At 46.6% G+C, this 14,262-nt stretch overlaps 1 protein-coding gene across 4 annotated transcripts in view; it reads right to left on the bottom strand.

Annotated features, from left to right (window-relative positions):
- ACLY (ATP citrate lyase) overlaps window positions 1–14,262 on the bottom strand; it is a 40,326-nt gene that overhangs the window by 7,196 nt on the left and 18,868 nt on the right. For 2 of the 4 annotated variants that reach the window (XM_070394757.1, XM_070394759.1), the window contains 8 exons: window positions 11,954–12,098; window positions 11,495–11,663; window positions 9,473–9,577; window positions 7,984–8,180; window positions 6,032–6,113; window positions 5,348–5,458; window positions 1,755–1,882; window positions 1,094–1,187 (listed from right to left, as the gene is read on the bottom strand). In XM_070394757.1, the coding sequence (XP_070250858.1) occupies window positions 1,094–1,187; window positions 1,755–1,882; window positions 5,348–5,458; window positions 6,032–6,113; window positions 7,984–8,180; window positions 9,473–9,577; window positions 11,495–11,663; window positions 11,954–12,098 (1,031 nt within the window). The remainder of the gene's footprint in view (window positions 1–1,093; window positions 1,188–1,754; window positions 1,883–5,347; window positions 5,459–6,031; window positions 6,114–7,983; window positions 8,181–9,472; window positions 9,578–11,494; window positions 11,664–11,953; window positions 12,099–14,262) is intronic. The other 2 variants (XM_070394760.1, XM_070394758.1) reach the window with 1 other exon arrangement.

A 14,262-nucleotide genomic window follows, 5' to 3' on the forward strand; every position in this document is an offset into this window, starting at 1 on the left:
CTCAATGAACTTGAGCTTCAGCACAGAGATCCAGTTTGCTCCCTTACCTGCAGTATAGTAGCCCATCATATGACTATACCACCATTTAGCTATTCCTTCACTGATTACTATCAACTAGAAAAATGTCCTTGGACAGATTTCTTTGTATATGTAAACATTTCTCTGAAGTAGTTTTCTAGACATGGAATTGCTGGGCCATAAGGTATGAGCATTTTTAAATTTGATTCATATGACCCAACTGCCTGTCAGAAAGGTTGTGTCAATTTCCATTCCTACCAACAATGAATGAATGCACCGGTTTCCTCACACCCATACAAACACAGCGTATTACCAAAGAATTTTTATCTTTGCTGGGCTGATAGGGAAAAACGAGTATCACGGTTTTGTTTTAATCCTCACCTTAGAATATTTTTTTTAGTGATTTTAGAGAGAGAAGAAGGGAGAGAGAGAAACATCAATGTGAGAAACATCCATCAGGTGCCTCCTGTAAGTGCCACGATTGAGGATCAAGCCTGTAACACCTTTTGGTGTTACAGGACAAAGCTCCAACTGAGCCACTCGGTCTAGGTAGTATCCCAGTTTTTACTTTGGTTCCTTATATAATGAGTGAGTTGAGTACTTCTTACTGTTGAAAGGCCCTTTACTACCCTTTTTTTCTAATTGGGTCTTTTAAATATTGATTTCTAAATATCAAGAAGAATAGTTTTTCATCCATGTCCCTTACTTCAGCTTGAGACCTCTTAGGAAGCACGAACAACTCTAGGGGACAATGTCTGCCCCAGCCCCGTTTCCAGGTCAGGCAACCCAGCTGTGGAGATACCCACTGCCCTCCACCCTCTGCGGCCCTGCCTTGTTTTACCCACAAGCTCCAGCACACAGGGAGGAGGTGGAATCCAGGAGTCTAACTGGTTTCTCCTGAGCCCTTGGAGAAGCCACCCCTAGGGGTGTGGTGTAGAGCCCAGAGCAGTGATCACATGGTTGCTCTTACTAGGTCAGTCCTGCCTTCCAAGGATTCAAGGCAAATCACGTCAAAGCCCACACCTCAGCCCCTAAATCTCCCTGGCCCACAGTTAGGGACATACATGGCACCTACCCTGGCCCAGGAGTAGTCCATCGGCACCGTCGGGGGAGGTACCTCCTGCGCAGGGACAATGACTCCTTTGGCCACAAGATCATCATACACAGACCTAGGAGGCAGGGAAAGGGCAGGAGAAAAGACACCCATGTGGATTTTCTTCTGGGCTTTTCTAAGCCATCCCAAGAATGCTCCCCCATCTAACCCAAACTCTTTATTTTTTCCTTCTCTGTACCCCCTTCCTGTCTGTGACTTAGTCTTACCAGTTAGATTCCCAAGTGAAAACAGGTTCTAGCCCAGACTCCCCTATCACCTCTGAGTGGGGCATTATAAAAGTTGAATCTGGAAGCCAGGTAAGGTCAAAGGATGAATGGGAAGAGACAACAGTATATCAATAACTCTTTATCCATCAATTAGAGGTGACACTTTCTAAATGTTTCTATGCTCATCTCTCGTTTATGGCCAGTCAAGTAGGAAGGTTAAGAAAGTGAACATGTTTTGTTTAATACCAGTGTGAATGGCCTGTAACTGCTGCTTCTACAAACAGAATAAAATAAAAGCCAAAGAAAAAAAGGGTTTTGGACTATCCACACAGCTGCTGAGACGGACCAGGCATATCAGACACCTCCATGTTAGAGAGGCTGCTGACCCAGGAGGCTCCTACCACAGGTTCACTTACTGGATGAGGTCTCCAAGTTCATCGAAGCTCCGGGGCACAAACACTCCTGCCTCCTTCAAAGCCTGGTTCTTGGCCACTGCAGTTTCAGAAGCCTGGTTGGCACAAGCACCAGCGTGGCCAAATTGTACCTAGAAGGCAAAGGAGAGTGGTGTGACTGGCTCGTTAATCCCCGAGAGGGAACAAAGGCTCCTGGGAAATGACAGCACTTATTACAGGCCGGACCCACCAAACACTCTTCAGAAATCACTTCCTTCAACCCCAAGCGGGTATGATGGAGGACTTATTTTATGGATGAGGACACTGAAACATCAACACATTCGGGAAATAACACTCAAGATCACACAGCTGGTAGGTAATGGAACTAGGATACAAAGTCTGGCAGCCCAACTCCCCAGACCCTTCACCTGGCTTCCCCTGGGGCAGAGGTCCGGGGGGATGGAAGATAGGCATTAGTTCTGAGCAACAGGTGAGGAGTGTTACAAATTGGCAACCTGAGGCTGAAGTGAGCTCATAGACATGATATGATTATCTCACACACACTTTTTGTAAAATAGGTACCAATGTTTAAAAAAAAAAAAAAGGTTTCATGTCAAAATACAAATTCCCAGCTTTTTTGAAAGTCAGATTTTGTGCCGTAGGCTTATATTCCCACATAGCAACAATTACCTGAAGCCAATGAGCAATGGCTGCCTTCCACCTAAGGATGTATTGAGGTAAAATATAAATCCAATGAAATACAGGAGTTGACTAACTGTGGGAAGTGAGTGAGAAGGAAGAGAAAACCAATGCCTTTGATGAAGCGATGGGGAAAATGAATTAACCCAGCGAAACCTCTGGTACAAAACCCTGACTTAGGAACAGAGTTGGGGGGTGACTGTAATCACACCTAACCTGTTTAAATAACACTTATTATATATCCCAGCACTTCTCTAAAAGCTTTACTCATTAATCTTTCAGTAGAATGACTATTCCCTATAAAAAAAAAAGGAAATGGAAGCAGGGAGGGGTAAAGTAACTTGCCCAAGGTCACAGAGGCAATATGTGGTAGCATTTGAACCCAGCAATTTGGCCTCTGACTGTGCTCTTAATCCCTAAATATAAAAAAAGGTGCCTTAAGTGTTGAAAAGGTTAGCAGCTGCTGCTCCAATTAGCAACACATGCCTTAAAACACAGGTTCCCAATACCTTCTTTGTAGGACTTAATTTGCATGAGTGAATGGAGTGGGAAGGAGAAGATAGTCTTCACTTAGAAAATGCTGGCTGGGTTCAAGGAAGTTAAACAAGTCTCTTTAACTCAGAGATTTCTTAACACTAAAACAAAAATGTTAAATGGGAGATAGGTTATATTGCACGTTCATAGTTTATAAAAGCTCTTTGCTTTTCTGTTTATTGGGTTTGTTTTTAGGACCATCGCGACAGGACCAGTGTTTTGTGAACATACTTCTGAAAAATGCCACCTTACCTATACCCAATTCTTAATCCACTTTTTCCCAAGGAGCTGTCTCAGTGTGCCAACAGGTAGAGATTTATCTGATTTCCTCTACAAGGTGGAAAGTTCTGCAAGGTCATGTGAATCCAAACATCACCAATTAGCTAGGTAGTCACTGTACTATCCTATGTAATAAAAGCCCAATATGCTAAGTGTCTGGTTGTCCGTTCAACCAATCAAAGCGTAATATGCTAATGATATGCTAAGGCCACTCAACTGCTCACTATAAGGTGCACTGACCACCAGGGGGCAGACAGTCAACTGGCCAACCAGTCGCTATGACGTGCACTGACCACCAGGGGGCAGATGCTCCAAATGGTAGGTTAGCTTGCTGCTGGAGTCCAGCCAATTGGGACTGAGCAAGATGGGCCAGACACGCCCTGGAGCCCTCCCACAGCCTCTCCCCCAACGCCAGCCCCACCTGTGCACAAACTCGTGCACCAGGCCTCTAATTTTACATGAGGTTTTAAAAAATCATTAAAAAACAAAACCAAAACACCTCCTGAGGACCTGCCCAACCTATGGGGTGATGATAAGTGCCCAGCCAGAAAACGAAGAGCAAGGTGCTTGCCCTCTGGAGGTGTCCTCAGCAGAGTGGGGTGGAGTAATGCAAGCTGGTTAAGAGAAATAATGGAGGAGAAGGAAGGGGTTATTTTTGGCTGTTGGGGTGTGAAGGAGAAAGTGGTCATGAAAAAAGAAAGTCAGAAACTGCTTCATGGCCAAAACCGGTTTGGCTCAGTGGATAGAGCGTCGGCCTGCAGACTGAAGGGTCCCAGGTTCGATTCCGGTCAAGGGCATGTACCTGGGTTGCGGGCACCGCCCCAGTGGGAGATGTGCAGGAGGCAGCTGATCGATGTTTCTCTCTCATCGATGTTTCTAGCTCTCTATCTCTGTCCCTTCCTCTCTGTAAAAAATCAATAAAATATATTTAAAAAAAAAAAAAAAAAAAAGAAACTGCTTCATGGGATAAGTGAAGAAGAATGGAAAGGAATAGTTGCTAAGACCTATACGTGCCAGACCTTCACAATTATTTTCTTATTTAATCCATGCAACAATCCCGTATCATTTCCATTTTACAGCTCAGCAAACTAGGGTACAGAGAGGCGAAATGACTTGCCCAAGCCATACATCTATCAAGATCTGATTCTAAAGCCTTTGGAAGTAGAGCTCATCCCTGAAAGATGCCATCACCCAACCAATCCCATTTTATCTCCTTAAAACACACACACACACACACACACTTAATAAAATGGATATTATCAATATTTACTGCACTCTGCCATTTTTGATTTAACTAATCTTAAACTTTTTCTCCATCAACATATCAAAATCCACCTCATTCTTCTCCAGCCTGCCCAGTTTTCCATTATATGATTGTGCCATGATGACCCAGTGCCCTCCTGACCAGCATTTAGGTTGTTTCCATTTTCTGCTATGACAAGGTTACAATGAATCCTTGTACATATACTTTGAAATATTTTTGCATGCAAATCCATAAGGGAAAGTTGTAGAAATGGAACTGGTGGTTCAAATGAAAAGTGCATTTTACAACTGGACAAATATTGCCACTTTGAGGTGGGCAGGAATCTGAAGAGGAAAGGCAAGCATTCTAAGGGAAAAAAATTAGTGTGATGCAGGCTTATTGGTAGGAAGAACTGAGGGTTTAAGCACAGGGATTATCACTATTGCAGGAAGCCTCGAAGGCCAGGTTTTATGTTATATACACAACACAGGACAAGGCCTCACACTCAGAGCCTGCTGTTAGATGCTGAACTTACTATATGCCGCCAGGCATGTTCACATACATTACATCATGCACACGTGCCAAACAAGCCTTTCCTTCTGTGACCTCTCCCCACACAGAACTTCTCGTGGTCTTCCCAGCTCTGCACCAGGAATGTGTCCCGTCTCCCCATCCTCCCTTCTGCTCAGCTGACTTCTCAATGAAGCCTTCTCACCTCCTCCAGACACAGGCTGCTCCCACTCCGAGCAGGGACTGAGGTGGACTGAAAGAGCTCACTGCCCCTAAGGTGACCAGAGTCCACCCAAATGCCCCATCTTCGGCTTCCTGGCTCCCCACCAGGAGAGATCTGTACCGGCCATACCTCAGAGGAGAACATGGTGGCACAGGTCCCGATGCACCAGCAGACCACGGGCTTGGTGAGGCGGCCCTCCTTGATGCCCCGGCAGATCTTATACTCCTCAGTGCCCCCTATCTGCCAAGGAACAGGGAACAAGAAAAAGCCTGTGAGTTGGAGGCACCCATTCTGAGTTGCAGCAGGAAAATCAGCCCCAAATCAGGCAGAGGCCAGAGTCTAAAAAATGAGGGGACATGGGCTTGGTCCAAACAGCCTGGCAGACTGAGAGTGGTAGGGAAGAACTGTAAAGGGACAGCGGGTATCCTAGGGAGTCCCTGGAACTCCTCCTTCCTAACCTGTGGGTAAGATGATTTAGGACCAGACCTATAGGAGGCACAACAGGAAAATGGGATGGCGTTACAGGATCAAGGCTTAAAAAAAATCACATTTACTCTACTCCAGCTATCCACTGCCCACCAGGTAGAGGCATGGTCAGCAGTGCAAAGCTTCTCCTCTATTGGTACTAAAACATACTGTGCCACACAGAAGTGATAACAGTGACAATCCCTACGTCCCAAAGTCTAAGGGGTGAGACTCCCAGGGACTGTCACCTTAAGTTATATATAACCAAAATGCATGCACTTTTAAAAAACTGATGTCATACATAACTTTAACAATCAAAAAAATTAAAAAGATTTTCCTTTAACTCACCTCTCCAAGAACTACAATCATTTTGACTCCTGGAGTGTCCTGGTAACGTAATACATGATCCATAAATGTGGAGCCGGGGTACCTGGTGAGAGCACCGAGGGCATATGGGATCAGGAGGCAGTTTGGGGAGGTGTGTGTTCAGGTATGGGAAGCATGCTTGTACCAAGAACGTTGTGGGTTTTTCGTGGGTGTGGATGCCCACGGAGGGTCCAGAGATGCCATGGGGGTTGGTTGGGGGAGGGAGTAAATGGAGCATAAGGAGAAAAGGGGAGGGGAGGGGCGGAAGAGGAGGTCATAAGCCCAGAGAGGTCCCCTTGGTGGTGAGATATCTAGAAAGCATCTGTGGTGGTTTTAAAATATGCCCACAAATTCTCTTTTAAAGGTGGAAGAACCTCATGCCTCTTCTCTTGAATATGAGTTGGATTTAATGATTAGCTTCTAATGAACAAAATGTGGCAAAAGTGATCCTATGATATCGACTCCCAAGGCTGGGTTATAAAATAGAGCTTTTTCTGGCGCTCTCTCTTGAATTGCTCCCTCTTGGGAAGCCCAATGCAAAGTCCTCAGGACACTAAGCATCCTGGAGGCAGAGAGAGGAGCCACCTTGCCAGCCCGTGGATGAGCCCCTCCAGCCTCAGGCCTGCCTTCAGCTGACCGCAACCCTGAGGATAAGTGTGTATCCATCCCCGGAGGAACTGGCAGGAGTGCTTCCCCACCCAGGAGTCCCACCTGAAATGACATGGGGGAGCCAGGGAGACTGGCAAGGTGACCCAGTCTCCCAACAGCTTTCGGTTCTGAGCTAAAGAGGAGCAGTAGTAATAGTAGTAGTAATAATGGTAATCAGCAATGGCTAAGGTTTATGAGGGTAGTAAGTACTACTGGTTATTGTTCCCACCAACAAAAGTAATGACACTATTTGTGAAAGAAGAAGAAATATATACATTGTTCTGTCCCTAGTTCCTGACACACAGCTCCTATAACCCTTGTGATGTCCTGAGTGACAGGAGCATCTTTTGTTCTAGTGGTTGATCCTTGAGCCAGGTCCCTGACACTGAGCTCCTAAAAACCTTTTAATTTCCTGAGTAACGGGGGTGACAGAAGCTCCTAAATCCCTTGGAAGTCCTGGGTGACAGAAACTCTTGGGGGGCTCCCACATAGCGCCTGGATGGGAGCTAGTCACCAGAAAGACCAGGCCACGATCAGAAGCTTGGAACTTTCAGTCCCACTCCCCATCCTCCAGAGAGGGGAGAGGGGCTGGGAACTGAATTAATAATCATCAATCATGATGAAGCTGCCAAAAAAATCCCTAGATATGGGGATTGGAGCTTCTGGGTTGGTGGCCAGAAATGTGAGTGGTAGTGGTAGAGAATAAAGGAATAGTTTTCCCTTTCACTATTATTAGCTACAATGAACACATACTGAGTACTTACTAAGTGCCAGCCCGTTAGCCACTTTATAAAACACGACCTCATTTAATCCTCCCACCAACTCCATGAGGTGGGCACTATTATTTCACCCATTGATATGTAAGGATGACGGAGGTCTGGGGGTGAGGTAAGTAGCCTGTCAAGGATACCCCCTTAGTAAACAGGAAAACTAGGATTCGAACCCATTTGGTCTGATTTCAAAATCGGTCCTGCTAATCACAGCACTCTGCTGCCTCCCCATGGCCACCTCAGACAATAAACAGAACTACCTGCAGGCCCTGATGCCTTTTAAAACACCTTTCCCTGTATTTTCTGATTCTTATGCTCATGTTAGTTCTAAGGCAAGAGTGGACTTAAGATATCATTCCCACCAGAAACTAAGAAAATATTGAATGTCAACTGTAATCGGGAAAACAAATAAGCATCGCCCCCCCCCCCCACCCCCCCAAAAAAGGAAAGAAACACAGCTATGTGCCAGGAATTCAACAGTAGCAAGCAGTATGGGCTTGTCCCCCAGCTGATCACCTGTCCCCGCCAATGGCCACGCCCTCATAGACGCCATCTGTGGTCCGAGAGATGATATTGTTGAGCTCGTTGGACATGCCCCCAGAACGCGAGACATAGGCCACGCTGCCAGGGCGGTACAGCTTGGAGGCCAGGATGTTGTCCAGCATCCCGCCAGTATTCCCGATCTTAAAGCACCCAGGCTTGATGCCTCCAACCTGCAGGGGCAGAATTAGCAGTCAGGGAGGAAGGGAAGGGTGAGCTCCTGATTGACCACAGAGCTCAGAAGCATCACCAAGCCCAGTACTACCCGCCCATTCCAGTCTGGCCAGGCTGGGGAGGAAATGATCAAGACACCCCTAACACCTGCACATTGGGTTTCCTGCTTAAGAAGAATCTCGAAACATTATGCAAAAAAAAAAAAAAAAAAAGAAAAAGAAAGAAAGCCTTATTTGTAAAATGTGGCTTACCACCGATAGGTATATTCAGGGTTAAGTCTTCTCCTTTGCTCTCCAAGAGCGACAATGCACAGTAAAAAGGTGTATAACACAGATGTGTACCTCTGCTCAAAATCACCCACTGCCTCTGAGATAAAAGGACCCTTTGTCTTCCCTTCACATAAATTTTAATGTAACAACCAGGTAAAAACAAAAACAAAAATATTCACAGAGCAATTTCTCCTTCAATAAAGAGCTTTTGGTCAAAAATAAAGCCTCCAGGTAGATTTTTCTTTGGTTTATAGTTAAAGGAATAATCAAAGACTATGCAATGTTTGTATGAGAGTGGGCAAACATTTAAAACAAGAATCTTCTCATTAGTCCCTTGAAACTGTAACGGTGATATGGACTGGAGAGTGGGCCTTTAAAAAATTAACTGGAGCCCTAACCGGTTTGGCTCAGTGGATAGAGCGTCGGCCTGTGGACTGAAGGGTCCCAGGTTCGATTCCAGTCAAGGGCATGTACCTTGGTTGTGGGCACATCCCCAGTAGGGGGTGTGCATGAGGCAGCTGATCGATGTTTCTCTCTCATTGATCTTTCTAACTCTCTATCCCTCTCCCTTCCTCTCTGTAAAAAATCAATAAAATATATATTTTTTAAAATTAACTGGAAATGGACAGACTAACTTTCAAGAGGTACCCCTAAATCTTTTCAACTTAGGAAAGAAACAAAGAGTCAACAAGTGAGTTTCCTGAGGGCCCAAAACTTCTTAAAAGAGCTTGAACGTAAAAGGCTTTTTAGCCCTGGCCAATTTTTCTCAGTGGTTAGAGTTTTGGCCCTCAGACTGAAAGGTCATGGGTTTAATTCCTAGTCAAGGACACCACGTACCTCATACCTTCATTGCAGGGTGCATGCAGGAGGCAACCAATTGACGTGTCTCTCTCACATCAATGTTTCTGATGTTTCTCTGTCTCTTTCACCCCCTCCTCCCTCCCTCCATTCTCTCTAGAAACGAAAGGCACAAATATCCTCGGGTGAGGATAAAAAAAAGGCTTTCTGGAGAGGAAGCTCACTGTGGCAGGTCCAATGATGGTCACGCCCTTCTGGTCCGCCTTCTTGATCAGCTTCCTGGTGAGGGCCTCAGGGATACCTTCAGCTATGATGGCAATGGTCCGGATCTAGAGGATGAGAACAGTTCTTCCTCATTAGCTTGTCACCTCAGATGGACCAAGAGGCAGCAACCATTCAAGAACTCACCTCCCATGTCCCCTTCCAGGCTCTAAGGACAAAGTAATATTAATAACAGGCACTGCTTCTTTCCACAAGTCTCTGTTCCCAACCTGATCACACCAAGCCTCCCCCCAGAAGAGAGGCGTGAACATCCCAAACTGATCTCCATTGTTAACATCACAGTGACTCAGTAACCAAGCAGGAGCAAATGTTTCCAAAAAATCTGCTCGTCAGATTTTTCTCTCCCATCCAAAAATTCACCAGACTCAGACACCTGTCCCCACTGCACACAGCAGCTATCTCTGGCTTTCTCTGCTGTGCCCTTGAGTCGCTGATTCTATGTCCCCACAGGTCAGGGCTAGAATGTGTCAGCAAGGAACTGCTTCCACAGTCGGAGGAGAAAGCCAGAGAAAGTGGGGGGTGGGCAGAAGAGATTGAGAACCATCTCTGACTCTCATCCAGGGACTGGCAAACTGTTCTATAAAGGGCCAAATAGTATTTTAGGCTTTGCTGATCATGTAGTCTCTGTGGTAACTAAACTTTGCCTGAAAACAGCCATGGATAATATATAAATGAATGAGCATAGCTATGTTCCAATAAAACTTTATTTACAAGAACGGGCAGAGGGCTGGGTTTGGCCCTTGAGCTGCAGTTTGTCAACTTCTAATCTAGACTAAAAACTCAATTCACTTTTAGCAAGTATGCTTTCGTTTTTGCTTCATCTAGATATCCACACAAGTTTATCTTCTCCAGTTACACACTGAACCAAACCAGTCTAGAATCAGAAATAATTATGAGCAGATGAATCAATATTTTTTCTATCAGGGAGGGGGTCTTACAAATGAGTAACAAAGAAGACAAACACTTCAATAAAGGGGGAAATAAAAAAGAAGGGAGGCCAAGTCATAGATTAGAAATGGCCAATAAATGTTTTTTAAAGCTCATCTTAATCAAAGGTCTGCAAATTAAATAGGATGCCTATCAATTTGTCAAATATATAAATTTAAAACCCAAACATTCAGTGTTGGCAAGGGTACAGAAAAACAGGAATTCTCAAACTCCTGAGGGGAGTTTACATCGGTACACCTTTTCCGGAGGGCATGTGGGCAGGATGGTCCAAGAGCCTTAAAGTCTGCTCATTCTGATGCAGCAGTTTGACTCCTAGCTATTTATTCTGGGGAAATAATTAAGGATATGTACAAATGTTACTCCAAAATGCTCATCACCAGACTTGACAAGCAAAACTGATACTACCAATGAATATTTATGCTGTGGAGAGTAATTGAAGAAAACGGATTATAAAATTAGTCTGTAAAATATTATTCCATTTGGTAAAATCCAGGAAAAGGTGTGGATAAGGGTGTACTCAAACATAGCAGCTGTGTTTCTGGGAAACGGGACTTGAAGTATTTATTTTCTCTGTACCCAGAACTTCTTGTTGGCCCAGTGAGCAGCCTGCCTGCCCTCGGTTACTACTTTCCCATCTAAAGATCAAGTGTCACCCTGACCAGTTTGGCTCAGTGGATAGAGTGTCGGCCTGCGGACTGAAGGGTCCCGGGTTCGATTCCGGTCAAGGGCATGTACCTTGGTTGCGGGCACATCCCCAGTAGGGGGTGTGCAGGAGGCAGCTGATCGATTCTCTCTCATCGATGTTTCTAACTCTCTATCCCTCTCCCTTCCTCTCTGTAAAAAATCAATAAAATATATTTAATGAAAAAAAAAAAAAGATCAAGTGTCTGCAACCACTTTCACCCAGAACACTGGCCAGTCCCGAGTCTAAGCCCTTTGTCCCAGGTGGCAGTGAGCATGAGCACCACTCAGGAGCTCTCCCTACAACCCCCACCTACCCCTAGGGCTGTGACTACCTGTGCATAACTCATGGTCTCAATGCTGCTGTCATAGGCAGAGCGAAGAGAGGCGAAGTTGATCAGCACGTCCACCTCTGGGTGTTTCTTCATGGCGTCAGCCATGTTCTTGAAGACAGGAATCAGGATCTCCTTGTGACCCCAGTAAAACTTCTGCTTGTGGTCCCCACTGTGAGAAAGGCAAAGGAGGGGTCAGGACAACCTGTTGGGATTGGGGAGGGGGTCCACCGGGGAGGAGCTTCATCCCCAGGTGGAAAGGCAGGGTTCTGCCCTCAAAGAGTTTCCATCTACTGGAAAAGACCCTCCAGGAATTGGTTCGCCCCAGTCTGGGATGGGCAGTCGCCTCCCCAGCAAAGGGGATAATTGAGCTGCTCCCCCAGCTCAGTCTCAGTCAGGGAGATTAGATGAGAAAATCCCACTTGGCAGCCATCTGCAGCCTTCCTGCGTGGCATGACTCACGTGAAAGGGTAGACCATGGCGGCCACCGAGGGCTCGTCTCGGGAGCAGACGTAGTCAAAGTCCAGCATGCCTTGCACAGCCCTGGTCTGCATGCCCCACACAATGGCCTTGGTATGGCTGCTGAAGAGGGTGGCGCTCTTTCCTGCTGGGCAAAAACACAGCGAGTGCACCCAGAGCACACACCCCTGTGAGACCCCAGGGGCAGGGCTACCTGCTAGACCCCTCCACGCCAAGTCCAGGGAGGGGGGCTGATCAAAACCACAAAGGAAGGTTAAGAGGATGGAATTCTGAGAACTTGGGGAAGAGGTGCCTCAATTTCTTCTGGAAAGAGGTGGCAGAAAGTAAAGAGCTCAGGAGATCTGCCTGGCTAGTAAACAGCTCAGCAACAAACAGAGAAAGGACTCCCAATGCAAAGAAGGGCCCCAGAGAATTCCTACAGGGCCTGCTCAATTTCACAGGAAAGGCAAGTATATAATCAGCCTCCTGGTCATATGGAAATGGGCACTTGATAAATTATTTTTAAAGTCACTGGAAAATTTTGGTGAAAGCAGGATGTTCCGCAACCCTCCACAAGCCTTTTCACCTCAAAATCTGGACATAAACCACCTTCGGTCAGGATTTGAATCCTCACAATTCTAGGTCAGTGTACGTCCAATGAAGAGGTTTGCTCAGCCTTATCTCTGAGGTTCCGGCCGGGCTCTGGCACGGGTGAGGCAGGAGCAATACACTGCCCTCCTCCCTGGACTAGGTGGCTCTTTCCTGCCCAGAAAACTGCTCTTGGATGGGCTCTCCGGCTAGCAGGAAAGGGGTGCGGGGCAAAAGAAAGGAACAAAAATATCTGGCAGAAGTGGATTCCTCAGCTTTGGAGGAAAAGGCCCCTTCACCACCCTACAGGCAGGTGACCTCACCCTCCCTTCCCTGAAGTCCTAAGAAAGTAGCCCTCAGGGGAAAACAGTGCACCAAGCACAGTGGCATCTGGTATTAATTAACCTACTGTACTAATGCAGACTTGGCTAACCAAGTTCAAGGCCTGGTTAAATTAATTTAAGCCCTAGCTGGTTTGGCTCAGTGGATAGAGCATCGGCCTGCAGACTGAAGGGCCCCAGGTTCAACTCCAGTCAAGGGCACATGCCCAGGTTGCGGGCTCGAGCCCTAGCAGGGGACGTGTAGGAGACAGCCAATCAATGATTCTCTCTTATCACTGAGGTTTCTCTCTCTCCCTCTTGCTTCCTCTCTGAAATCAATCTATATATATATATATATATATATGTATTTTTTTTTTTTTTTTAAATAAAAGCTCAATTTCCCAAGGCATACAGAATTCTCATCCCCACTGGCCCGCCTCTTCCATCACAGCCATAAGCTTCTCATGACACAGGCTCCTGTTGTTGCAAATACCCGGGATTTACTGTCACTGGACCCAGCTGGGTTTGACGAGACATGAGATCACAGAACAAAGGAAGCCACCTAATCCAGTACTGTCACTTCTCAATCCCAGGATATTGAAGCCCAGAGATGCCAAATGACTCAGATCCTAGGTCATCGAGCATCAGAGCCAGGATTACAGCTCAATTGTGCAAGGAGGAGGAACAAGAGCCCTGCCACTCCCGTCCTCGAGGGAGCCCACACCGAGTCAGCGCGCGCACATTCACACATCCGTCTGTCCAAGAGGGGACAGGAATCAGAAGAAAGCCTGGGCTCTCTACAAACCCCGCTGCACCTCCAGCATGAAAGGGACAGGACAGAGTGCTCACCTCCTTTGAGCACAGGAGCCAAAGCCTATGGGGACAATCCTCAGCCCACCAGCAGCAAGGAGAGCCCAGAGGGAAACCTGCTCGGGGCTAAGAGCCCCCACTCGGCTCCTCCTCTACCGCTGAGGGGAGGGCCCTCTCTGGTACAATCTGTCCTGCCTCTCCCGCTTCTCAGCACAGCTGGGACTGACCGTGAGCATCAACTCCTCCCCTGGGGTAGAAGAGCTCTTAGAACTAGAGTGGCCCCTGTTCTCTCTGCACAGGCTCAGCCTCAGATTGTGCCTGTCAGGGATCAATGGGTCTTGCCAGATGTTGTAGGGACTGCTGGCCTTTCTGAAGGGACATAAGCAACCCTGCTTAGTTATTCCTTCCCCTCCCTTAAGCAAGAAAGGGGTCAAATATCATCAAAAGACTCCCCTTCCAGGGTAAAAGCTCCCAGGCTGTGAAAGTCAAGAAGTTAAAGGAAGTCCTGATGCTGTGAACAGGTGAGCAGGTGTGTTCTGGGTGAGGACATGCAGAGAATGCCTATGCTAACCAGTGACCTCTCCTGCTCTATCC

The sequence above is a fragment of the Myotis yumanensis genome, unplaced genomic scaffold, assembly GCF_028538775.1.
Source record: "Myotis yumanensis isolate MYYU_CA2020_CCGP unplaced genomic scaffold, mMyoYum1.0.hap1 SCAF_16, whole genome shotgun sequence".
Lineage (NCBI taxonomy): Eukaryota > Metazoa > Chordata > Mammalia > Chiroptera > Vespertilionidae > Myotis > Myotis yumanensis.